General features: G+C 51.0%; 1 protein-coding gene across 4 annotated transcripts in view; it reads left to right on the forward strand.

Moving 5' to 3' along the window:
- Positions 1 to 27,349, forward strand: part of LOC141121310 (zinc phosphodiesterase ELAC protein 2-like) — a 116,680-nt gene that overhangs the window by 18,586 nt on the left and 70,745 nt on the right. For 2 of the 4 annotated variants that reach the window (XM_073611078.1, XM_073611079.1), the window contains one exon: positions 7,103 to 7,345. In XM_073611078.1, coding sequence (XP_073467179.1) covers positions 7,103 to 7,298 — 196 coding nt within the window. In that variant the 3' untranslated portion in view covers positions 7,299 to 7,345. Of the gene's footprint in view, positions 1 to 5,711; positions 5,858 to 7,102; positions 7,378 to 27,349 lie in introns of those variants that run through there. The other 2 variants (XM_073611077.1, XR_012240419.1) reach the window with 2 other exon arrangements.

Here is a 27,349-nt window from a genome sequence, read left to right on the forward strand (position 1 = left end):
CTGAATGGCAGCCAGTGTAGGGATTGGTGGAGAGGGTTGGTAGACACTGAATGGGAGCCAGTGTAGGGATTGGAGGAGAGGGATGGCAGACACTGAATGGAGACCAGTGTAGGGATTAGAGGAGAGGGTTGGCGGACACTGAATGGAGACCAGTGTAGGGATTGAAGTAGAGGGTTGGCAGACACTGAATGGAGACCAGTGTAAGGATTGGAGGAGAGGGATGGCAGACACTGTATGGAGACCAGTGTAGGGATTGGAGGAGAGGGATGGCAGACACTGAATGGAGACCAGTGTAGGGATTAGAGGAGAGGGATGGCAGACACTGAATGGAGACCAGTGTAGGGATTAGAGGAGAGGGTTGGCAGACACTGAATGGGAGCCAGTGTAGGGATTGGAGGAGAGGGATGGCAGACACTGAATGGAGACCAGTGTAGGGATTGGAGGAGAGGGTTGGCAGACACTGAATGGAGACCAGTGTAGGGATTAGAGGAGAGGGTTGGCAGACACTGAATGGAGATCAGTGTAGGGATTGGAGGAGAGGGTAAGCAGACACTGAATGGAGACCAGTGTAGGGATTGGTGGAGAGGGTTGGCAGACACTGAATGGAGACCAGTGTAGGGATTGGAGGAGAGGGTTGGCAGACACTGAATGGAGACCAGTGTAGGGATTGGTGGAGAGGGTTGGCGGACACTGAATGGAGACCAGTGTAGGGATTGGAGGAGAGGGATGGCGGACACTGAATGGAGACCAGTGTAGGGATTGGTGGAGAGGGATGGCAGACACTGAATGGAGACCAGTGTAGGGATTGGAGGAGAGGGTTGGCAGATACTGAATGGAGACCAGTGTAGGGATTGGTGGAGAGGGTTGGCAGACACTGAATGGAGACCAGTGTAGGGATTGGAGGAGAGGGATGGCGGACACTGAATGGAGACCAGTGTAGGGATTGGAGGAGAGGGTTGGCAGACATTGAGCGATTGGTAAGGTAGATAAGTCTGGCAGCAGCATTCATGATAGACTGAAGAGGGGAGGAGTCTATGGAGAGGTAAGCCAATGAGAAGGGAGTTGTAATAGTCATGACGAGAGATAACGAGGGAGTGAATGAGGAGTTTGGTGGTTTCATTTGATAAAAAGGGGTGAATTTTAGAGATGTTATGGAGGTGAATTCTACAAACTTTTGACAATGATTGGACTTGAGGCTGAAATGACAAGTCAGAGTCTAGGATTACACCGAGTACCCTGACGTGAGGGGAGGGACTGATGGCTGCATTGTTGATTTTGATGGAAAATTCATGTTGGGGGGCGGGGGCGGGGGAGAATATTAATAGCTCAGTTTTAGAGAGATTTAGTTGAAGGAAGTGGTGTGACATCCAGGCTGATATGTCAGTAATGGAGAGGAGACTGAAGGAGTGAGGTGAGGAGTAGACAGAAAGATGTGGGTGTCATCGGCGTATAAGTGGTACTGGAAGCCGTGGGCGGTTATCAAGTGACCGGGGTAGGAGGTGTAGATAGGGAAGAGAAGGGGTCCAAGAACAGAGTCTTGGGGGACCCCCACAGAAAGGGGCAATGGAGAGGAGGAGACAGAGTTGTAGGTGACACTGAAGGAACGCTGTGATAGATAGAGAACCAGGATAGAGCAGAATCTCGGAGGCCAAGGGAATGGAGTTTATTGAGAAGGAGCGGGTGGTCAACAGTATCAAAGGCCGCAGAGAGGACAAGTAGTAGGAGTATGGAGTACTGGCTGTTGGTTTTAGCAGTTAGTAAATCGTTAGTGAGTTTTAGTAAGGCGGTTTCCGTAGAGTGCTGTGAGCGAAAGCCAGACTGTAAGGGGTCAAGAAGGTTATTTTCACTGAGGTAGGAGCTAAGATGGTTGTAGACTAAGCGTTCTAGAAGTTTAGAGGTGAATGGGAGCAATGAGATGGGTCTTAAGTTGTTCAGGTTGGTGGGGTCCAGTGAGGGCTTTTTAAGTATGGGAGTGATCTGTGCATGTTTTAGAGGGGAGGGGAAGATGCCACTAGAGAGGGAGAGATTGAAGATGTGGGTGAGGGAGCATAGGATAGAAGAAGAGGGTGACCGTAGTAGTTGTGAGGGAACAGGATCCAAGGGGACAATTGGTTAGGTGGGCATCTGATAAGTTTTGGAACCTCTTCAGTAGTAGTTCAAAAGAGGAGAGTGTTGAATGTGGTGTTAGGCAAGGTATGTTGGGTGGGGAAGATGTCCGCACAGTGGAGGTGTCCTCAGGAATTGCATCAATCTTGTCTTTGAAGTGATTGGCAATCTCTTGGGCAGTGAGTGAGTTAGTGGGTAGAGGGGGGGTGGGGGACGAAGCAGAGAGTTAAAGGTTGAGAAGAGCCGACGGGGACTGGATGACAAAGTATTAATAAGAGAGACAGAGTAGGCTTGTTTGGCAGCATGGAGGTAGGAATTGTGATTTTGAAGGGCAGATTTATATAGGGTAAAGTCTTGCAGACATTTGGTTTTACACCACAGTCATTCAAGAGCACGGCAATGTCTCTTGAGATTTCTAGTGTTGTCAGTTTGCCAGGGTTGTAACAGTCGGGACCTGATTCTGCGTGTGGTTAGAGGAGCAAGTGCATCTTGTGTTGATGAGAGTGAACTGTTGTAGACAGAGGTGGTCAGGACAGGGGAGAGATTATGTCATATAGGTGGTCAGTAGTAGAATAGAGAAGAGAAGGGTTAAAGTGGCGAAGGTTCCTACAAGTAATTGTTTGCTGCTTGGAGGGATGGGTGGTCGGAGGCAAGGATACAGTGAAACTGATGAGGTTGTGATCAGAGAGAGGAAAGGGGGTGTTGGTGAGGTTGCCAAGATTGCAGAGATGGGAGAATACAAGGTCAGGGGTATTACCATTGGAGAGAGTGGAAGTACGTGTCCATTGGGTTAGGTCAAAAGATGAGGTTAAGTCGAGAAGTTTAGCTGTAGTTGAGCTGTTAACATAGACAGGAATGTTGAAGTCACCAAGAATGATCGTGGATATTTCAGAGGAGAGAAAGTAGGGTAGCCAGGCAGCAAAGTCATCAAGAAAGCGCGATACCGGTCCTGGAGGCCTATAAATTGCTGCAATTCTCAGAGAAATGGGAGAAAACAGACGAATACAATACATCTCGAAAGAAGAGAGGGATAGAGAGGGAGGGATAGGAAGGACTTGGAAGGTGCTTTGTGGGGATAGAAGGAATCCAACTCCCCACCTCCTTTCTGTCTGTTGGGTCTGGAGGAGTGAGTCCAATGGAGGCCACCATGGGAGAGGGCAGCAGGAGAAGCTGAGTCAAAATTTTGAAGCCAGGTTTCCGTTATGGCGAGTATGTTAAGGCCATGAGAGATGAGGAGGTCATGTACAGATGTAAGCTTGTTACACATAGAGCGGGCGTTCCAAGGGGGACATGAGATAGGTGGGCTGCTTTGAGGAAGCAGGGGGATAGAAATTAAACTGAGTGGATTGCGGTGGTTGCCAGAGGGGGAGGGGTATTGGAGATGTGGCTTGCAGTTGGAAAATGGTGGACCAGGATTAGGAGAAATGTCACCTGAGACTAGGAGAAAGAGGAGGGCAAGGAAGGCAAGATGGGAGTGGGATGTGCATAAGCGCACGTGTCTAGTGGCCCTGGTGTTTATGCCAGCATGTGGGTGCAGCAAATGCAGGAGATGATGGGTGCAGTAGTAGGGAGAGGGTAGGAGTGAGGGTGATATGTGCATGCTGCAGGGTATAGAGGAGGGGTAGAGTAAGGATAATTTGAGGATAGAAGACACCGATGTGAGAAGGAAGAGAAGGAGGAGCATGTTAGTGGACAGAGTGGGAATCTGACTTGATATAAAATAAATGTCAGATGCTGGTTTGCTTGCCGTCTTGCAGAGTGGAGCAAAGTTCTTGTTGTATCTTCATCCAGCTTTAGGTAAACTGCGGCGGAGAAACTGCGCATCACTCATGGCAGAGCCATTCAGGAAAGAGCCATGGTGTCTGCGCCACCCCATAGGCTGCTTTAAATTTACAGGGAGACTGAGCAGGAATGCGTTTCTCTATTGGTCATTATTGGGTCTGATTTGAGACACCTGAATATGGGAGAGGAGATGGCCAATACCAGACCAGACACAGGCTAGGGTCGTAAATCTTATTACCTCTCTTCATCACTCAAGCCAAATGGGGTTGGGAATCAATCACCAGTAATGTTGCTAATGCAGTGTGGTTTTTATATAGCTAGCATGAAATATAGAAGTTTAAAAATATGGAAGCAGAAGACATTTACCAAAAATGATACAGCAATGTCAGATAGTTCAGCAGAGTTCTTGTACTAGGTATGAAATCTGGCACAGAGCGGCCGCACTTCATATATGGTGGGCAGTCCGCAAACGGTTAAATAGTCAGTTTGGACCAGCTTGCTATTTACTTACCTCTTCACCACCTGCTTTACCCACAAACCAGCACACCACAACGGCACGCATTGCGCATAGTTGAGGGGCAGTTGCAAAATGACCCCTTTAACTTAAATAAAAGCGACAGGGGGTATAATTCCTGCAAAGCAACATGGCAGTGACATGTGTATACCCCTGGCCACTGCCCCTGCAGCCAAAGGGGGTAGCAATGGGGGGGGATGTTTTACAGCACCCCATCCACTAGTGTAAATGAGCCCTAACAGACGCAGTGTGCTGTACTGTATATCACAGAAGTAAGTACACCCCTCAGTCACATTTGTGTAAATCTTTTCTTCTATCTTTTCATGTGACAACACTGAAGAAATGACACTTGTCTACAATGTAAAGTAGTGAGTGTACAGCTTGTATAACAGTGTAAATTTACTGTCCCCTCAAAATAACTCAACACACAGCCATTAATGTCTAAACCGCTGGCAACAAAAGTCAGTATACCCCTAAGTGAAAATCTCCAAATTGGGCCCAAAGTGTCAATATTTTGTGTGGCCACCATTATTTTCCAGCACTGCCTTAACCCTCTTGGGCATGGAGATCACCAGAGCTTCACAGGTTGTCACTGGAGTCCTCTTCCACTCCTCCATGACGACATCACAGAGCTGGTGGATGTTAGAGACCTTGTGCTCCTCCACCTTCCGTTTGAGGATGTCCCACAGATGATCAATAGGGTTTAGGTCTGGAGACTTTGGCCAGTCCATCACCTTTACCCTCAGCTTCTTTAGCAAGGCAGTGGTGGTCTTGGAGGTGTGTTTGGGGTGGTTATCATGTTGGAATACTGCCCTGCGGTCCAGTCTCTGAAGGGAGGGGATCATGCTCTGCTTCAGTATATCACAGTACATGTTGGCATTCATGGTCCCCTCAATGATCTGTAGCCCCCCAGTGCCGGCAGCACTCATGCAGCCCCAGACCATGACACTCCCACCACCATGCTTGACTGTAGACAAGACACACTTGTCTTTGTCCTCCTCACCTGGTTGCCCCCACATACGCTTGTCACCATCTGAACCAAATACGTTTATCTTGGTCTCATCAGACCACAGGACATGGTTCCAGTAATCCATGTCCTTAGCAGGGCCGGACTGGCCTACCGGGATACCAGGATATTTCCCGGTAGGCTGGCTGCATTTAGTACCGCTGAAGCCGCTTTTGCCTCGGAGTTTGGCTGGCTGGCTGCCTGTGTCAGCTATATGCATAGTGCAGCGGCGGCGGCCGCCGCACTATGCATTGCAATGCCTGTGTCACTGTGTCTCTGATCCGGCGCCGCCCACCCTCAACTAATGTGTAATATGCCTCTGTGAGGGGAGGAGCAGGAGAACACCGTGCTGCTGGATTTTTCCCTTCGTCCCGTGCGGCGCCAGCACCGCCCACTAATCTGCACGAGGAGAATAGAAGTAGCCGTGCAGCTGCAGCAGAAGAATTAAGGTTCTCTCTCTCCTCTCTCCTCTCTCCTCTCTCCTCTCTCCTCTCTCCTCTCTTCTCTCTTCTCTCTCTCTCTCTCTCTCTCTCTCTCTCTCTCTCTCTCTCTCTCTCTCTCTCTCTCTCTCTCTCTCTCTCTCTCTCCCCCTCTCCCTCTCCCTCTCTCTCTCTCCCTCTCTCTCTCTCCCCCTCTCCCTCTCTCTCTCTCCCTCTCTCTCTCTCTCTCTCTCTCTCTCTCTTCTCTCTCCTCTTCTCTCTCTCTCTCCTCTCTCTCTCTCTCTCTCTCCTCTTCCTCTTCTCCCTCTCCCTCTCCTCTCTCTCCCTCTCCCCCTCCTCTCTCTCCCTCTCCCCCTCTCTCCCCCCCTCTCCCCCCCTCTCTCCCCCTCTCCCCCTCTCTCCCCCTCTCCCCCTCTCTCCCCCTCTCCCCCCCTCTCTCCCCCCCTCTCTCCCCCCCCTCTCCCCCCCCTCTCTCTCTCTCTCCCCCCCCCTCTCTCTCTCTCTCTCCCCCTCCCTCCTCTCCCCTCTCTCTCCTCTCCCCTCTCTCTCCTCTCCCCTCCCTCCTCTCCCCTCTCTCTCCTCTCCCCTCTCTCTCTTATCTCTCTCTCTCTCTCTCTCTCCCTCTCTCTCTCCCTGTTGCCAGCGGTTTAGACATTAATGGCTGTGTGTTGAGTTATTTTGAGGGGACAGCAAATTTACACTGTTATACAAGCTGTACACTCACTACTTTACATTGTAGACAAGTGTCATTTCTTCAGTGTTGTCACATGAAAAGAGAGAAGAAAAGATTTACACAAATGTCACTGAAGGGTGTACTTACTTTTGTCAGATACTGTACATTGGTCTCTCATCTGTATCTTGCCCCTGGAACACACACATCACTCCGCTGGGATTCTCAGTGTTTAATGACTCTGCAAATCCCTATGGTGGGAATGTGATTCCTGTGGCTGGGAGTGAGAGCTGTGAGTGCTGAGCCCATACATTGCACTGACAGGCTGCAGTGATCACAGCTGATTGGTTACTATGGGCTCCTCTGCCTCATAACTAATCTGTACAATCATTAAATCAATCTGTGGCATATCTGAGAGCGGAATGTATAGAGCTACGATTATAAAGTAAATGTAAAACCCGAACACTAAATATCATTAAAAAAACATCACCATTTTTATTTTCTATAATGTCCTGTTTTATTTATTTTTTTCATCTGTTTTTGCTATAAATGCTGCTGATCTCCTGCGTCTCTTTTTCATGCAGTTTATCTCCCCGTGTACTTTGGTCTCAGCTGAACATCATTTCTCCAGACATCGGGAAGCCAATCCTGAGCAATGTGTGTGAAGGGATCCCCTCCAGACCCCCTTATACTGTACCTTGGTGGTCTCACAGGGGCTCAGCTCCCGGGGAAGGTGTTCTAATGTCTCAATCTGTCTCAGTTTCTTCCGCAATCTCCTGAGTTCTGTGCAATTCATCATGACACTGCGAGAGCAATACAAACCTAATGAGGAAAGAAAAGGAAAGCGGGCGCAAGGGAGGTAAGAACATTCCAATGTCCCCATTATAGTCTATGACTGAGCCCAGGAGCTGACACTCTAATGTTCCCACTATAGTCTATGACTGGGCCCAGGAGCTGACACTCCAATGTCCCCTCTATAGTCTATGGCTGAGCCCAGGAGCTTACACTCTAATGTCCCCACTATAGTCTATGGCTGAGCCCAGGAGCTGACACTCTAATGTCCCCAGTACAGTCTATGGCTGAGCCCAGGAGCTGACACTCTAATGTCCCCACTATAGTCTATGGCTGAGCCCAGGAGCTGACACTCTAATGTCCCCAGTACAGTCTATGGCTGAGCCCAGGAGCTGACACTCTAATGTCCCCACTATAATCTATGACTGGGCCCAGGAGCTGACACTGTAATTTCCCCAGTATAGTCTATGACTGAGCCCAGGAGCTGACACTCCAATGTCCCCACTATAGTCTATGACTGAGCCCAGGAGCTGACACTCTAATGTCCCCAGTACAGTCTATGGCTGAGCCTAGGAGCTGACACTCTAATGTCCCCTCTATAGTCTATGGCTGAGCCCAGGAGCTGACACTCTAATGTCCCCTCTATAGTCTATGGCTGAGCCCAGGAGCTGACACTCTAATGTCCCCACTATAGTCTATGACTGGGCCCAGGAGCTGACACTCTAATGTCCCTACTATAGTCTATGACTGAGCCCAGGAGCTGACACTCCAATGTCCCCACTATAGTCTATGGCTGACCCCAAGAGCTGACACTCTAATGTCCCCACTATAGTCTATGACTGAGCTCAGGAGCTGACACTCCAATGTCCCCACTATAGTCTAAGACTGAGCCCAGGAGCTGACAATCTAATGTCCCCACTATAGTCTATGACTGGGCCCAGGAGCTGACACTCCAATGTCCCCACTATAGTCTATGACTGAGCCCAGGAGCTGACACTCCAATGTCCCCACTATAGTCTATGACTGGGCCCAGGAGCTGACACTCCAATGTCCCCACTATAGTCTATGACTGAGCCCAGGAGCTGACACTCCAATGTCCCCACTATAGTCTATGACTGGGCCCAGGAGCTGACACTCCAATGTCCCCACTATAGTCTATGACTGAGACCAGGAGCTGACACTCCAATGTCCCCACTATAGTCTATGGCTGACCCCAAGAGCTGACACTCTAATGTCCCCACTATAGTCTATGACTGAGCTCAGGAGCTGACACTCCAATGTCCCCACTATAGTCTAAGACTGAGCCCAGGAGCTGACAATCTAATGTCCCCACTATAGTCTATGACTGAGCCCAGGAGCTGACACTCTAATGTCCCCACTATAGTGTATGGCTGAGCCCAGGAGCTGACACTCCAATGTCCCCAGTACAGTCTATGGCTGAGCCCAGGAGCTGACACTCTAATGTCCCCAGCATAGTCTATGGCTGAGCCCAGGAGCTGACACTCTAATGTCCCCATTATAGTCTATGACTGGGCCCAGGGGCTGACACTCCAATGTCCCCACTATAGTCTATGACTGAGCCCAGGAGCTGACACTCCAATGACCCCACTATAGTCTATGACTGAGCCCAGGAGCTGACACTCCAATGTCCCCTCTATAGTCTATGGCTGAGCCCAGGAGCTGACACTCTAATTTCCCCAGTACAGTCTATGGCTGAGCCCAGGAGCTGACACTCCAATGTCCCCTCTATAGTCTATGACTGGGCCCAGGAGCTGACACTCTAATGTCATCAGTACAGTCTATGACTGAGCCCAGGAGCTGACACTATAATGTCCCTACTATAGTCTATGGCTGAGCCCAGGAGCTGACACTCTAATGTCCTCATTATAGTCTATGACTGAGCCCAGGAGCTGACACTCTAATGTCCCCAGTACAGTCTATGACTGAGCCCAGGAGCTGACACTCTAATGTCCCCAGTACAGTCTATGACTGAGCCCAGGAGCTGACACTCCAATGTCCCCACTATAGTCTATGACTGAACCCAGGAGCTGACACTCCAATGTCCCCAGTATAGTCTATGACTGGGCCCAGGAGCTGACACTCTAATGTCCCCACTATAGTCTATGACTGAGCCCAGGAGCTGACACTCCAATGTCCCCACTATAGTCTATGACTGGGCCCAGGAGCTGACACTCCAATGGCCCCACCATAGTCTATGACTGGGCCCAGGAGCTGACACTCCAATGTCCCCTCTATAGTCTATGGCTGAGCCCAGGAGCTTACACTCTAATGTCCCCACTATAGTCTATGGCTGAGCCCAGGAGCTGACACTCCAATGGCCCCACTATAGTCTATGACTGGGCCCAGGAGCTGACACTCCAATGGCCCCACTATAGTCTATGACTGGGCCCAGGAGCTGACACTCCAATGTCCCCTCTATAGTCTATGGCTGAGCCCAGGAGCTTACACTCTAAAGTCCCCACTATAGTCTATGGCTGAGCCCAGGAGCTGACACTCCAATGGCCCCACTATAATCTATGACTGGGCCCAGGAGCTGACACTGTAATTTCCCCAGTATAGTCTATGACTGAGCCCAGGAGCTGACACTCCAATGTCCCCATTATAGTCTATGACTGAGCCCAGGAGCTGACACTCCAATGTCCCCACTATAGTCTATGACTGAGCCCAGGAGCTGACACTCTAATGTCCCCACTATAGTCTATGACTGGGCCCAGGAGCTGACACTCTAATGTCCCCAGTACAGTCTATGGCTGAGCCTAGGAGCTGACACTCTAATGTCCCCTCTATAGTCTATGGCTGAGCCCAGGAGCTGACACTCCAATGTCCCCTCTATAGTCTATGGCTGAGCCCAGGAGCTGACACTCTAATGTCCCCACTATAGTCTATGACTGGGCCCAGGAGCTGACACTCCAATCTCCCCACTATAGTCTATGACTGGGCCCAGGAGCTGACACTCTAATGTCCCCACTATAGTCTATGGCTGAGCCCAGGAGCTGACACTCCAATGTCCCCTCTATAGTCTATGACTGGGCCCAGGAGCTGACACTCTAATGTCCCCACTATAGTCTATGGCTGAGCCCAGGAGCTGACACTCCAATGTCCCCTCTGTAGTCTATGGCTGAGCCCAGGAGCTGACACTCCAATGTCCCCTCTATAGTCTATGGCTGAGCACAGGAGCTGACACTCTAATGTCCCCACTATAGTATATGACTGAGCCCGGGAGCTGACACTCTAATGTTCCCACTATAGTCTATGACTGAGCCCGGGAGCTGACACTCCAATGTCCCCACTATAGTCTATGACTGGGCCCAGTGGCTGACACTCTAATGTTCCCACTATAGTCTATGGCTGAGCCCAGGAGCTGACACTCCAATGTCCCCACTATAGTCTATGACTGAGCCCAGGAGCTGACACTCCAATGGCCCCACTATAGTCTATGACTGGGCCCAGGAGCTTACACTCTAATGTCCCCAGTACAGTCTATGGCTGAGCCTAGGAGCTGACACTCCAATGTCCCCACTATAGTCTATGACTGAGCCCAGGAGCTGACACTCCAATGTCCCCTCTGTAGTCTATGGCTGAGCCCAGGAGCTGACACTCCAATGTCCCCTCTATAGTCTATGGCTGAGCACAGGAGCTGACACTCTAATGTTCCCACTATAGTCTATGACTGAGCCCGGGAGCTGACACTCCAATGTCCCCACTATAGTCTATGACTGGGCCCAGTGGCTGACACTCTAATGTTCCCACTATAGTCTATGGCTGAGCCCAGGAGCTGACACTCCAATGTCCCCACTATAGTCTATGACTGAGCCCAGGAGCTGACACTCCAATGGCCCCACTATAGTCTATGACTGGGCCCAGGAGCTTACACTCTAATGTCCCCAGTACAGTCTATGGCTGAGCCTAGGAGCTGACACTCCAATGGCCCCACTATAGTCTATGACTGGGCCCAGGAGCTGACACTCTAATGTCCCCAGTACAGTCTATGGCTGAGCCTAGGAGCTGACACTCCAATGGCCCCACTATAGTCTATGACTGGGCCCAGGAGCTGACACTCTAATGTCCCCAGTACAGTCTATGGCTGAGCCCAGGAGCTGACACTCCAATATCCCCACTATAGTCTATGGCTGAGCCCTGGAGCTTACACTCCAATGTCCCCACTATAGTCTATGGCTGAGCTCAGGAGCTGACACTCTAATGTCCCCACTATAGTCTATGGCTGAGCTCAGGAGCTGACACTCTAATATCCCCACTATAGTCTATGACTGGGCCCAGGAGCTGACACTCTAATGTCCCCAGTACAGTCTATGGCTGAGCCTAGGAGCTGACACTCTAATGTCCCCACTATAGTCTATGACTGAGCCCAGGAGCTGACACTCCAATGGCCCCACTATAGTCTATGACTGGGCCCAGGAGCTGACACTCTAATGTCCCCAGTACAGTCTATGGCTGAGCCTAGGAGCTGACACTCCAATGTCCCCACTATAGTCTATGACTGAGCCCAGGAGCTGACACTCCAATGGCCCCACTATAGTCTATGACTGGGCCCAGGAGCTGACACTCTAATGTCCCCAGTACAGTCTATGGCTGAGCCTAGGAGCTGACACTCCAATGGCCCCACTATAGTCTATGACTGGGCCCAGGAGCTGACACTCTAATGTCCCCAGTACAGTCTATGGCTGAGCCCAGGAGCTGACACTCCAATATCCCCACTATAGTCTATGGCTGAGCCCTGGAGCTTACACTCCAATGTCCCCACTATAGTCTATGGCTGAGCTCAGGAGCTGACACTCTAATGTCCCCACTATAGTCTATGGCTGAGCTCAGGAGCTGACACTCTAATATCCCCACTATAGTCTATGACTGGGCCCAGGAGCTGACACTCTAATGTCCCTACTATAGTCTGACTGAGCCCAGGAGCTGACACTCTAATGTCCCCAGTATAGTCTATGGCTGAGCCCAGGAGCTGACACTCTAATGTCCTCATTATAGTCTATGACTGAGCCCAGGAGCTGACACTCCAATGTCCCCACTATAGTCTATGACTGAACCCAGGAGCTGACACTCTAATGTCCTCATTATAGTCTATGACTGAGCCCAGGAGCTGACACTCTAATGTCCCCAGTACAGTCTATGACTGAGCCCAGGAGCTGACACTCTAATGTCCCCACTATAGTCTATGGCTGAGCCCAGGAGCTTACACTCTAATGTCCCCACTATAGTCTATGACTGAGCCCAGGAGCTTACACTCCAATGGCTCCACTATAGTCTATGACTGGGCCCAGGAGCTGACACTCTAATGTCCTCACTATAGTCTATGACTGAGCCCAGGAGCTGACACTCTAATGTCCCCACTATAGTCTATGACTGAGCCCAGGAGCTGACACTCTAATGTCCCCACTATAGTCTATGACTGAGCCCAGGAGCTGACACTCTAATGTCCCCACTATAGTCTATGACTGAGCCCAGGAGCTGACACTCCAATGTCCCCACTACAGTCTATGGCTAAGCCCAGGAGCTGACACTCCAATGTCCCCACTATAGTCTATGACTGAGCCCAGGAGCTGACACTCCAATGGCCCCACTATAGTCTATGACTGAGCCCAGGAGCTGACGCTCCAATATCCCCACTATAGTCTATTTCTGAGCCCAGGAGCTGACACTCCAATGGCCCCACTATAGTCTATGACTGAGCCCAGGAGCTGACGCTCCAATATCCCCACTATAGTCTATGGCTGAGCTCAGGAGCTGACACTCTAATGTCCCCACTATAGTCTATGACTGAGCCCAGGAGTTGACACTCCAATGGCCCCACTATAGTCTATGACTGAGCCCAGGAGCTGACACTCTAATGTCCCCAGTACAGTCTATGGCTGAGCCTAGGAGCTGACACTCTAATGTCCCCACTATAGTCTATGGCTGAGCCCAGGAGCTGACACTCTAATGTCCCCAGTACAGTCTATGGCTGAGCCTAGGAGCTGACACTCCAATATCCCCACTATAGTCTATGGCTGAGCCCAGGAGCTGACACTCCAATATCCCCACTATAGTCTATGACTGAGCCCAGGAGCTGACACTCTAATGTCCCCACTATAGTCTATGACTGAGCCCAGGAGCTGACAGTCTAATGTCCCCACTATAGTCTATGGCTGAGCCCAGGAGCTGACACTCTAATGTCCTCACTATAGTCTATGACTGGGCCCAGGAGCTGACACATCCCCACTATAGTCTATGACTGAGCCCAGGAGCTGACACTCCAATGGCCCCACTATAGTCTATGACTGGGCCCAGGAGCTGACACTCCAATGTCCCCTCTATAGTCTATGGCTGAGCCCAGGAGCTTACACTCTAATGTCCCCACTATAGTCTATGGCTGAGCCCAGGAGCTGACACTCTAATGTCCCCAGTACAGTCTATGGCTGAGCCCAGGAGCTGACACTCCAATGTCCCCATTATAGTCTATGACTGAGCCCAGGAGCTGACACTCCAATGTCCCCACTATAGTCTATGACTGAGCCCAGGAGCTGACACTCCAATGTCCCCATTATAGTCTATGACTGAGCCCAGGAGCTGACACTCCAATGTCCCCACTATAGTCTATGGCTGAGCCCAGGAGCTGACACTCTAATGTCCCCAGTACAGTCTATGGCTGAGCCTAGGAGCTGACACTCTAATGTCCCCAGTATAGTCTATGGCTGAGCCCAGGAGCTGACACTCCAATGTCCTCACTATAGTCTATGACTGAGCCCAGGAGCTGACACTCCAATGTCCCCACTATAGTCTATGTCTGAGCCCAGGAGCTTACACTCCAATGTCCCCACTATAGTCTATGGCTGAGCTCAGGAGCTGACACTCTAATATCCCCACTATAGTCTATGACTGAGCCCAGGAGCTTACACTCCAATGGCCCCACTATAGTCTATGACTGGGCCCAGGAGCTGACACTCTAATGTCCCCAGTACAGTCTATGGCTGAGCCTAGGAGCTGACACTCTAATGTCCCCACTATAGTCTATGGCTGAGCCCAGGAGCTGACACTCCAATGTCCCCACTATAGTCTATGGCTGAGCTCAGGAGCTGACACTCTAATGTCCCCACTATAGTCTATGGCTGAGCTCAGGAGCTGACACTCTAATGTCCCCACTATAGTCTATGACTGAGCCCAGGAGCTTACACTCCAATGGCTCCACTATAGTCTATGACTGAGCCCAGGAGCTTACACTCTAATGTCCCCACTATAGTCTATGACTGAGCCCAGGAGCTTACACTCCAATGGCTCCACTATAGTCTATGACTGGGCCCAGGAGCTGACACTCTAATGTCCTCACTATAGTCTATGACTGAGCCCAGGAGCTGACACTCTAATGTCCCCACTATAGTCTATGACTGAGCCCAGGAGCTGACACTCTAATGTCCCCAGTACAGTCTATGGCTGAGCCCAGGAGCTGACACTCTAATGTCCCCACTATAGTCTATGACTGAGCCCAGGAGCTGACACTCTAATGTCCCCACTATAGTCTATGACTGAGCCCAGGAGCTGACACTCCAATGTCCCCACTACAGTCTATGGCTAAGCCCAGGAGCTGACACTCCAATGTCCCCACTATAGTCTATGACTGAGCTTAGGTGCTGACGCTCCAATATCCCCACTATAGTCTATGGCTGAGCCCAGGAGCTGACACTCCAATGGCCCCACTATAGTCTATGACTGAGCCCAGGAGCTGACGCTCCAATATCCCCACTATAGTCTATGGCTGAGCCCAGGAGCTGACACTCCAATGTCCCCACTATAGTCTATGACTGAGCCCAGGAGTTGACACTCCAATGGCCCCACTATAGTCTATGACTGAGCCCAGGAGCTGACACTCTAATGTCCCCAGTACAGTCTATGGCTGAGCCTAGGAGCTGACACTCTAATGTCCCCACTATAGTCTATGGCTGAGCCCAGGAGCTGACACTCTAATGTCCCCAGTACAGTCTATGGCTGAGCCTAGGAGCTGACACTCCAATATCCCCACTATAGTCTATGGCTGAGCCCAGGAGCTGACACTCCAATATCCCCACTATAGTCTATGGCTGAGCCCAGGAGCTGACACTCCAATGGCCCCACTATAGTCTATGGCTGAGCCCGGGAGCTGACACTCTAATGTCCCCACTATAGTCTATAACTGAGCCCAGGAGCTGACACTCTAATGTCCCCACTATAGCCTATGATTGAGCCCAGGAGCTGACACTCTAATGTCCCCACTATAGTCTATGGCTGAGCCCAGGAGCTGACACTCTAATGTCCCCACTATAGTCTATGACTGAGCCCGGGAGCTGACACTCTAATGTCCCTACTATAGTCTATGACTGAGCCCGGGAGCTGACACTCTAATGTCCCCACTATAGTCTATGACTGAGCCCAGGAGCTGACACTCTAATGTCCCCACTATAGTCTATGGCTGAGCCCAGGAGCTGACACTCTAATGTCCCCACTATAGTCTATGGCTGAGCCCAGGAGCTGACACTCCAATGTCCCCACTATAGTCTATGACTGGGCCCAGGAGCTGACACTCTAATGACCCCACTATAGTCTATGGCTGAGCCCAGGAGCTGACACTCCAATGTCCCCACTATAGTCTATGACTGGGCCCAGGAGCTGACACTCTAATGTCCCTACTATAGTCTGACTGAGCCCAGGAGCTGACACTCTAATGTCCCCAGTATAGTCTATGGCTGAGCCCAGGAGCTGACACTCCAATGTCCCCACTATAGTCTATGACTGAACCCAGGAGCTGACACTCTAATGTCCTCATTATAGTCTATGACTGAGCCCAGGAGCTGACACTCCAATGTCCCCACTATAGTCTATGACTGAACCCAGGAGCTGACACTCTAATGTCCTCATTATAGTCTATGACTGAGCCCAGGAGCTGACACTCTAATGTCCCCAGTACAGTCTATGACTGAGCCCAGGAGCTGACACTCTAATGTCCCCACTATAGTCTATGGCTGAGCCCAGGAGCTTACACTCTAATGTCCCCACTATAGTCTATGACTGAGCCCAGGAGCTTACACTCCAATGGCTCCACTATAGTCTATAACTGGGCCCAGGAGCTGACACTCTAATGTCCTCACTATAGTCTATGACTGAGCCCAGGAGCTGACACTCTAATGTCCCCACTATAGTCTATGACTGAGCCCAGGAGCTGACACTCTAATGTCCCCACTATAGTCTATGACTGAGCCCAGGAGCTGACACTCTAATGTCCCCACTATAGTCTATGACTGAGCCCAGGAGCTGACACTCCAATGTCCCCACTACAGTCTATGGCTAAGCCCAGGAGCTGACACTCCAATGTCCCCACTATAGTCTATGACTGAGCCCAGGAGCTGACACTCCAATGGCCCCACTATAGTCTATGACTGAGCCCAGGAGCTGACGCTCCAATATCCCCACTATAGTCTATTTCTGAGCCCAGGAGCTGACACTCCAATGGCCCCACTATAGTCTATGACTGAGCCCAGGAGCTGACGCTCCAATATCCCCACTATAGTCTATGGCTGAGCTCAGGAGCTGACACTCTAATGTCCCCACTATAGTCTATGACTGAGCCCAGGAGTTGACACTCCAATGGCCCCACTATAGTCTATGACTGAGCCAAGGAGCTGACACTCTAATGTCCCCAGTACAGTCTATGGCTGAGCCTAGGAGCTGACACTCCAATATCCCCACTATAGTCTATGGCTGAGCCCAGGAGCTGACACTCTAATGTCCCCACTATAGTCTATGACTGAGCCCAGGAGCTGACAGTCTAATGTCCCCACTATAGTCTATGGCTGAGCCCAGGAGCTGACACTCTAATGTCCTCACTATAGTCTATGACTGGGCCCAGGAGCTGACACATCCCCACTATAGTCTATGACTGAGCCCAGGAGCTGACACTCCAATGGCCCCACTATAGTCTATGACTGGGCCCAGGAGCTGACACTCCAATGTCCCCTCTATAGTCTATGGCTGAGCCCAGGAGCTTACACTCTAATGTCCCCACTATAGTCTATGGCTGAGCCCAGGAGCTGACACTCCAATGTCCCCATTATAGTCTATGACTGAGCCCAGGAGCTGACACTCCAATGTCCCCACTATAGTCTATGACTGAGCCCAGGAGCTGACACTCCAATGTCCCCATTATAGTCTATGACTGAGCCCAGGAGCTGACACTCCAATGTCCCCACTATAGTCTATGGCTGAGCCCAGGAGCTGACACTCCAATGTCCCCATTATAGTCTATGACTGAGCCCAGGAGCTGACACTCCAATGTCCCCATTATAGTCTATGACTGAGCCCAGGAGCTGACACTCCAATGTCCCCACTATAGTCTATGACTGAGCCCAGGAGCTGACACTCCAATGTCCCCATTATAGTCTATGACTGAGCCCAGGAGCTGACACTCCAATGGCCCCACTATAGTCTATGACTGGGCCCAGGAGCTGACACTCTAATGTCCCCACTATAGTCTATGGCTGAGCCCAGGAGCTGACACTCCAATGTCCTCACTATAGTCTATGACTGAGCCCAGGAGCTGACACTCCAATGTCCCCACTATAGTCTATGTCTGAGCCCAGGAGCTTACACTCCAATGTCCCCACTATAGTCTATGGCTGAGCTCAGGAGCTGACACTCTAATATCCCCACTATAGTCTATGACTGAGCCCAGGAGCTTACACTCCAATGGCCCCACTATAGTCTATGACTGGGCCCAGGAGCTGACACTCTAATGTCCCCAGTACAGTCTATGGCTGAGCCTAGGAGCTGACACTCTAATGTCCCCACTATAGTCTATGGCTGAGCCCAGGAGCTGACACTCCAATGTCCCCACTATAGTCTATGGCTGAGCTCAGGAGCTGACACTCTAATGTCCCCACTATAGTCTATGGCTGAGCTCAGGAGCTGACACTCTAATGTCCCCACTATAGTCTATGACTGAGCCCAGGAGCTTACACTCTAATGTCCCCACTATAGTCTATGACTGAGCCCAGGAGCTTACACTCCAATGGCTCCACTATAGTCTATGACTGGGCCCAGGAGCTGACACTCTAATGTCCTCACTATAGTCTATGACTGAGCCCAGGAGCTGACACTCTAATGTCCCCACTATAGTCTATTACTGAGCCCAGGAGCTGACACTCTAATGTCCCCACTATAGTCTATGACTGAGCCCAGGAGCTGACACTCTAATGTCCCCACTATAGTCTATGACTGAGCCCAGGAGCTGACACTCCAATGTCCCCACTACAGTCTATGGCTAAGCCCAGGAGCTGACACTCCAATGTCCCCACTATAGTCTATGACTGAGCTTAGGAGCTGACGCTCCAATATCCCCACTATAGTCTATGGCTGAGCCCAGGAGCTGACACTCCAATGGCCCCACTATAGTCTATGACTGAGCCCAGGAGCTGACGCTCCAATATCCCCACTATAGTCTATGGCTGAGCCCAGGAGCTGACACTCCAATGTCCCCACTATAGTCTATGACTGAGCCCAGGAGTTGACACTCCAATGGCCCCACTATAGTCTATGACTGAGCCCAGGAGCTGACACTCTAATGTCCCCAGTACAGTCTATGGCTGAGCCTAGGAGCTGACACTCTAATGTCCCCACTATAGTCTATGGCTGAGCCCAGGAGCTGACACTCTAATGTCCCCAGTACAGTCTATGGCTGAGCCTAGGAGCTGACACTCCAATATCCCCACTATAGTCTATGGCTGAGCCCAGGAGCTGACACTCCAATATCCCCACTATAGTCTATGGCTGAGCCCAGGAGCTGACACTCCAATGGCCCCACTATAGTCTATGGCTGAGCCCGGGAGCTGACACTCTAATGTCCCCACTATAGTCTATAACTGAGCCCAGGAGCTGACACTCTAATGTCCCCACTATAGCCTATGATTGAGCCCAGGAGCTGACACTCTAATGTCCCCACTATAGTCTATGACTGAGCCCGGGAGCTGACACTCTAATGTCCCTACTATAGTCTATGACTGAGCCCGGGAGCTGACACTCTAATGTCCCCACTATAGTCTATGACTGAGCCCAGGAGCTGACACTCTAATGTCCCCACTATAGTCTATGGCTGAGCCCAGGAGCTGACACTCTAATGTCCCCACTATAGTCTATGGCTGAGCCCAGGAGCTGACACTCCAATGTCCCCACTATAGTCTATGACTGGGCCCAGGAGCTGACACTCTAATGACCCCACTATAGTCTATGGCTGAGCCCAGGAGCTGACACTCCAATGTCCCCACTATAGTCTATGACTGAGCCCAGGAGCTGACACTCTAATGTCCCCACTATAGTCTATGGCTGGGCCCAGGAGGTGACACTCTAATGTCCCCAGTATAGTCTATGATTGAGCCCAGGAGCTGACACTCTAATGTCCCCACTATAGTCTATGACTGAGCCCAGGAGCTGACACTCTAATGTCCCCACTATAGTCTATGATTGAGCCCAGGAGGTGACTCTCCAATGTCCCCACTATAGTCTATGGCTGAGCCCAGGAGCTTACACTCTAATGTCCCCACTATAGTCTATGACTGAGCCCAGGAGCTGACACTCTAATGTCCCCACTATAGTCTATGACTGAGCCCAGGAGCTGACACTCCAATGTCGCCACTATAGTCTATGACTGAGCCCAGGAGCTGACACTCTAATGTCCCCACTATAGTCTATGATTGAGCCCAGGAGGTGACTCTCCAATGTCCCCACTATAGTCTATGGCTGAGCCCAGGAGCTTACACTCTAATGTCCCCACTATAGTCTATGACTGAGCCCAGGAGCTGACACTCTAATGTCCCCACTATAGTCTATGACTGAGCCCAGGAGCTGAAACTCCAATGTCGCCACTATAGTCTATGACTGAGCCCAGGAGCTGACACTCTAATGTCCCCATTATAGTCTATGACTGGGCCCAGGAGCTGATACTCTAATGTCCCCATTATAGTCTATGACTGGGCCCAGGAGCTGATACTCTAATGTCCTCACTATAGTCTTTGGCTGAGCCCAGGAGCTGACACTCTAATGTTCCCACTATAGTCTATTACTGGGCCCAGGAGCTGATACTCTAATGTTCCCACTATAGTCTTTGGCTGAGCCCAGAAGCTGACACTCCAATGTCCCCACTATAGTCTATGACTGGGCCCAGGAGCTGACACGTCCCCTCTATAGTCTATGGCTGAGCTCCGGAGCTGACACTCTAATGTCCCCACTATAGTCTATGGCTGAGCCCAGGAGCTGACACTCTAATGTACCCACTATAGTCTTTGGCTGAGCCCAGAAGCTGACACTCCAATGTCCCCACTATAGTCTATGACTGGGCCCAGGAGCTGACACTCTAATGTCCCCACTATAGTCTATAACTGAGCCCAGGAGCTGACACTCTAATGTCCTCACTATTGTCTATGGCTGAGCCCAGGAGCTGACACTCTAATGTCCCCACTATAGTCTATAACTGAGCCCAGGAGCTGACACTCTAATGTCCTCACTATTGTCTATGGCTGAGCCCAGGAGCTGACACTCTAATGTCCCCACTATAGTCTATGACTGAGCCCAGGAGCTGACACTCTAATGTCCCCACTATAGTCTATGACTGAGCCCAGGAGCTGACACTCCAATGTCCCCATTATAGTCTATGGCTGAGCCCAGGAGCTGACACTCTAATGTCCCCACTATAGTCTATGGCTAAGCCCAGGAGCTGACACTCCAATGTCCCCATTATAGTCTATGACTGAGCCCAGGAGCTGACACTCTAATGTCCCCACTATAGTCTATGGCTGAGCCCAGGAGCTGACACTCTAATGTCCCCACTATAGTCTATGGCTAAGCCCAGGAGCTGACACTCTAATGTCCCCAGTACAGTCTATGACTGAGCCCAGGAGCTGACACTCCAATGTCCCCACTATAGTCTATGACTGAGCCCAGGAGCTGACACTCTAATGTCCCCACTATAGTCTATGGCTGAGCCCAGGAGCTGACACTCTAATGTCCCACTATAGTCTATGGCTGAGCCCAGGAGCTTACACTCTAATGTCCCCAGTACAGTCTATGACTGAGCCCAGGAGCTGACACTCTAATGTCCCCAGTACAGTCTATGACTGGGCCCAGGAGCTGACACTCCAATGGCCCCACTATAGTCTATGGCTGAGCCCAGGAGCTGACACTCCAATGTCCCCTCTATAGTCTATGGCTGAGCCCAGGAGCTGACACTCCAATGTCCCCTCTATAGTCTATGGCTGAGCCCGGGAGCTGACACTCCAATGTTCCCACTATAGTCTATGGCTGAGCCCAGGAGCTGACACTCTAATGTCCCCACTATAGTCTATGACTGAGCCCGGGAGCTGACACTCTAATGTTCCCACTATAGTCTATGGCTGAGCCTAGGAGCTGACACTCTAATGTTCCCACTATAGTCTATGGCTGAGCCCGGGAGCTGACACTCTAATGTCCCCACTATAGTCTATGACTGAGCCCGGGAGCTGACACTCTAATGTTCCCACTATAGTCTATGGCTGAGCCTAGGAGCTGACACTCCAATGTCCCCACTATAGTCTATGAATGGGCCCAGGAGCTGACACTCCAATGGCCCCACTATAGTCTATGACTGGGCCCAGGAGCTGACACTCTAATGTCCCCAGTACAGTCTATGGCTGAGCCTAGGAGCTGACACTCTAATGTCCCCACTATAGTCTATGGCTGAGCCCAGGAGCTGACACTCCAATGTCCCCACTATAGTCTATGACTGAGCCCAGGAGCTGACACTCCAATGGCCCCACTATAGTCTATGACTGGGCCCAGGAGCTGACACTCTAATGTCCCCAGTACAGTCTATGGCTGAGCCTAGGAGCTGACACTCCAATATCCCCACTATAGTCTATGGCTGAGCCCAGGAGCTTACACTCCAATGGCCCCACTATAGTCTATGACTGAGCCCAGGAGCTTACACTCCAATGTCCCCACTATAGTCTATGTCTGAGCCCAGGAGCTGACACTCCAATATCCCCACTATAGTCTATGACTGAGCCCAGGAGCTGACACTCTAATGTCCCCACTATAGTCTATGACTGAGCCCAGGAGCTGACGCTCCAATATCCCCACTATAGTCTATGGCTGAGCCCAGGAGCTGACACTCCAATGTCCCCACTATAGTCTATGACTGAGCCCAGGAGTTGACACTCCAATGGCCCCACTATAGTCTATGACTGAGCCCAGGAGCTGACACTCTAATGTCCCCAGTACAGTCTATGGCTGAGCCTAGGAGCTGACACTCTAATGTCCCCACTATAGTCTATGGCTGAGCCCAGGAGCTGACACTCTAATGTCCCCAGTACAGTCTATGGCTGAGCCTAGGAGCTGACACTCCAATATCCCCACTATAGTCTATGGCTGAGCCCAGGAGCTGACACTCCAATATCCCCACTATAGTCTATGGCTGAGCCCGGGAGCTGACACTCTAATGTCCCCACTATAGTCTATAACTGAGCCCAGGAGCTGACACTCTAATGTCCCCACTATAGCCTATGATTGAGCCCAGGAGGTGACACTCTAATGTCCCCACTATAGTCTATGGCTGAGCCCAGGAGCTGACACTCTAATGTCCCCACTATAGTCTATGACTGAGCCCGGGAGCTGACACTCTAATGTCCCTACTATAGTCTATGACTGAGCCCGGGAGCTGACACTCTAATGTCCCCACTATAGTCTATGACTGAGCCCAGGAGCTGACACTCTAATGTCCCCACTATAGTCTATGGCTGAGCCCAGGAGCTGACACTCTAATGTCCCCACTATAGTCTATGGCTGAGCCCAGGAGCTGACACTCCAATGTCCCCACTATAGTCTATGACTGGGCCCAGGAGCTGACACTCTAATGACCCCACTATAGTCTATGGCTGAGCCCAGGAGCTGACACTCCAATATCCCCACTATAGTCTATGGCTGAGCCCAGGAGCTGACACTCCAATGTCCCCACTATAGTCTATGACTGAGCCCAGGAGCTGACACTCTAATGTCCCCACTATAGTCTATGGCTGGGCCCAGGAGGTGACACTCTAATGTCCCCAGTATAGTCTATGATTGAGCCCAGGAGCTGACACTCTAATGTCCCCACTATAGTCTATGACTGAGCCCAGGAGCTGACACTCTAATGTCCCCACTATAGTCTATGATTGAGCCCAGGAGGTGACTCTCCAATGTCCCCACTATAGTCTATGGCTGAGCCCAGGAGCTTACACTCTAATGTCCCCACTATAGTCTATGACTGAGCCCAGGAGCTGACACTCTAATGTCCCCACTATAGTCTATGACTGAGCCCAGGAGCTGACACTCTAATGTCCCCACTATAGTCTATGACTGAGCCCAGGAGCTGAAACTCCAATGTCGCCACTATAGTCTATGACTGAGCCCAGGAGCTGACACTCCAATGTCCCCATTATAGTCTATGACTGAGCCCGGGAGCTGAAACTCCAATGTCCCCACTATAGTCTATGGCTAAGCCCAGGAGCTGACACTCTAATGTCCCCATTATAGTCTATGACTGGGCCCAGGAGCTGATACTCTAATGTCCCCATTATAGTCTATGACTGGGCCCAGGAGCTGATACTCTAATGTCCTCACTATAGTCTTTGGCTGAGCCCAGGAGCTGACACTCTAATGTTCCCACTATAGTCTATTACTGGGCCCAGGAGCTGATACTCTAATGTCCCCACTATAGTCTTTGGCTGAGCCCAGGAGCTGACACTCTAATGTCCCCACTATAGTCTATGGCTGAGCCCAGGAGCTGACACTCTAATGTACCCACTATAGTCTTTGGCTGAGCCCAGAAGCTGACACTCTAATGTACCCACTATAGTCTTTGGCTGAGCCCAGAAGCTGACACTCCAATGTCCCCACTATAGTCTATGACTGGGCCCAGGAGCTGACACTCTAATGTCCTCACTATTGTCTATGGCTGAGCCCAGGAGCTGACACTCTAATGTCCCCACTATAGTCTATGGCTGAGCCCAGGAGCTGACACTCTAATGTACCCACTATAGTCTTTGGCTGAGCCCAGAAGCTGACACTCCAATGTCCCCACTATAGTCTATGACTGGGCCCAGGAGCTGACACTCTAATGTCCCCACTATAGTCTATAACTGAGCCCAGGAGCTGACACTCTAATGTCCTCACTATTGTCTATGGCTGAGCCCAGGAGCTGACACTCTAATGTCCCCACTATAGTCTATAACTGAGCCCAGGAGCTGACACTCTAATGTCCTCACTATTGTCTATGGCTGAGCCCAGGAGCTGACACTCTAATGTCCCCACTATAGTCTATGACTGAGCCCAGGAGCTGACACTCTAATGTCCCCACTATAGTCTATGACTGAGCCCAGGAGCTGACACTCCAATGTCCCCATTATAGTCTATGGCTGAGCCCAGGAGCTGACACTCTAATGTCCCCACTATAGTCTATGGCTAAGCCCAGGAGCTGACACTCCAATGTCCCCATTATAGTCTATGACTGAGCCCAGGAGCTGACACTCTAATGTCCCCACTATAGTCTATGGCTGAGCCCAGGAGCTGACACTCTAATGTCCCCACTATAGTCTATGGCTAAGCCCAGGAGCTGACACTCTAATGTCCCCAGTACAGTCTATGACTGAGCCCAGGAGCTGACACTCCAATGTCCCCACTATAGTCTATGACTGAGCCCAGGAGCTGACACTCTAATGTCCCCACTATAGTCTATGGCTGAGCCCAGGAGCTGACACTCTAATGTCCCACTATAGTCTATGGCTGAGCCCAGGAGCTTACACTCTAATGTCCCCAGTACAGTCTATGACTGAGCCCAGGAGCTGACACTCTAATGTCCCCAGTACAGTCTATGACTGGGCCCAGGAGCTGACACTCCAATGGCCCCACTATAGTCTATGGCTGAGCCCAGGAGCTGACACTCCAATGTCCCCTCTATAGTCTATGGCTGAGCCCAGGAGCTGACACTCCAATGTCCCCTCTATAGTCTATGGCTGAGCCCGGGAGCTGACACTCCAATGTTCCCACTATAGTCTATGGCTGAGCCCGGGAGCTGACACTCTAATGTTCCCACTATAGTCTATGGCTGAGCCCGGGAGCTGACACTCTAATGTCCCCACTATAGTCTATGACTGAGCCCGGGAGCTGACACTCTAATGTTCCCACTATAGTCTATGGCTGAGCCTAGGAGCTGACACTCCAATGTCCCCACTATAGTCTATGAATGGGCCCAGGAGCTGACACTCCAATGGCCCCACTATAGTCTATGACTGGGCCCAGGAGCTGACACTCTAATGTCCCCAGTACAGTCTATGGCTGAGCCTAGGAGCTGACACTCTAATGTCCCCACTATAGTCTATGGCTGAGCCCAGGAGCTGACACTCTAATGTCCCCACTATAGTCTATGACTGAGCCCAGGAGCTGACACTCCAATGTCCCCAGTACAGTCTATGACTGAGCCCAGGAGCTGACACTCCAATGTCCCCACTATAGTCTATGACTGAGCCCAGGAGCTGACACTCTAATGTCCCCACTATAGTCTATGGCTGAGCCCAGGAGCTGACACTCTAATGTCCCACTATAGTCTATGGCTGAGCCCAGGAGCTTACACTCTAATGTCCCCAGTACAGTCTATGACTGAGCCCAGGAGCTGACACTCTAATGTCCCCAGTACAGTCTATGACTGGGCCCAGGAGCTGACACTCCAATGGCCCCACTATAGTCTATGGCTGAGCCCAGGAGCTGACACTCCAATGTCCCCTCTATAGTCTATGGCTGAGCCCAGGAGCTGACACTCCAATGTCCCCTCTATAGTCTATGGCTGAGCCCGGGAGCTGACACTCCAATGTTCCCACTATAGTCTATGGCTGAGCCCGGGAGCTGACACTCTAATGTTCCCACTATAGTCTATGGCTGAGCCCGGGAGCTGACACTCTAATGTCCCCACTATAGTCTATGACTGAGCCCGGGAGCTGACACTCTAATGTTCCCACTATAGTCTATGGCTGAGCCTAGGAGCTGACACTCCAATGTCCCCACTATAGTCTATGAATGGGCCCAGGAGCTGACACTCCAATGGCCCCACTATAGTCTATGACTGGGCCCAGGAGCTGACACTCTAATGTCCCCAGTACAGTCTATGGCTGAGCCTAGGAGCTGACACTCTAATGTCCCCACTATAGTCTATGGCTGAGCCCAGGAGCTGACACTCCAATGTCCCCACTATAGTCTATGACTGAGCCCAGGAGCTGACACTCCAATGGCCCCACTATAGTCTATGACTGGGCCCAGGAGCTGACACTCTAATGTCCCCAGTACAGTCTATGGCTGAGCCTAGGAGCTGACACTCTAATGTCCCCACTATAGTCTATGGCTGAGCCCAGGAGCTGACACTCCAATATCCCCACTATAGTCTATGGCTGAGCCCAGGAGCTTACACTCCAATGGCCCCACTATAGTCTATGACTGAGCCCAGGAGCTTACACTCCAATGTCCCCACTATAGTCTATGTCTGAGCCCAGGAGCTGACACTCCAATATCCCCACTATAGTCTATGACTGAGCCCAGGAGCTGACACTCTAATGTCCCCACTATAGTCTATGACTGAGCCCAGGAGCTGACGCTCCAATATCCCCACTATAGTCTATGGCTGAGCCCAGGAGCTGACACTCCAATGTCCCCACTATAGTCTATGACTGAGCCCAGGAGTTGACACTCCAATGGCCCCACTATAGTCTATGACTGAGCCCAGGAGCTGACACTCTAATGTCCCCAGTACAGTCTATGGCTGAGCCTAGGAGCTGACACTCTAATGTCCCCACTATAGTCTATGGCTGAGCCCAGGAGCTGACACTCTAATGTCCCCAGTACAGTCTATGGCTGAGCCTAGGAGCTGACACTCCAATATCCCCACTATAGTCTATGGCTGAGCCCAGGAGCTGACACTCCAATATCCCCACTATAGTCTA

The sequence above is a fragment of the Aquarana catesbeiana genome, unplaced genomic scaffold, assembly GCF_042186555.1.
Source record: "Aquarana catesbeiana isolate 2022-GZ unplaced genomic scaffold, ASM4218655v1 unanchor106, whole genome shotgun sequence".
Lineage (NCBI taxonomy): Eukaryota > Metazoa > Chordata > Amphibia > Anura > Ranidae > Aquarana > Aquarana catesbeiana.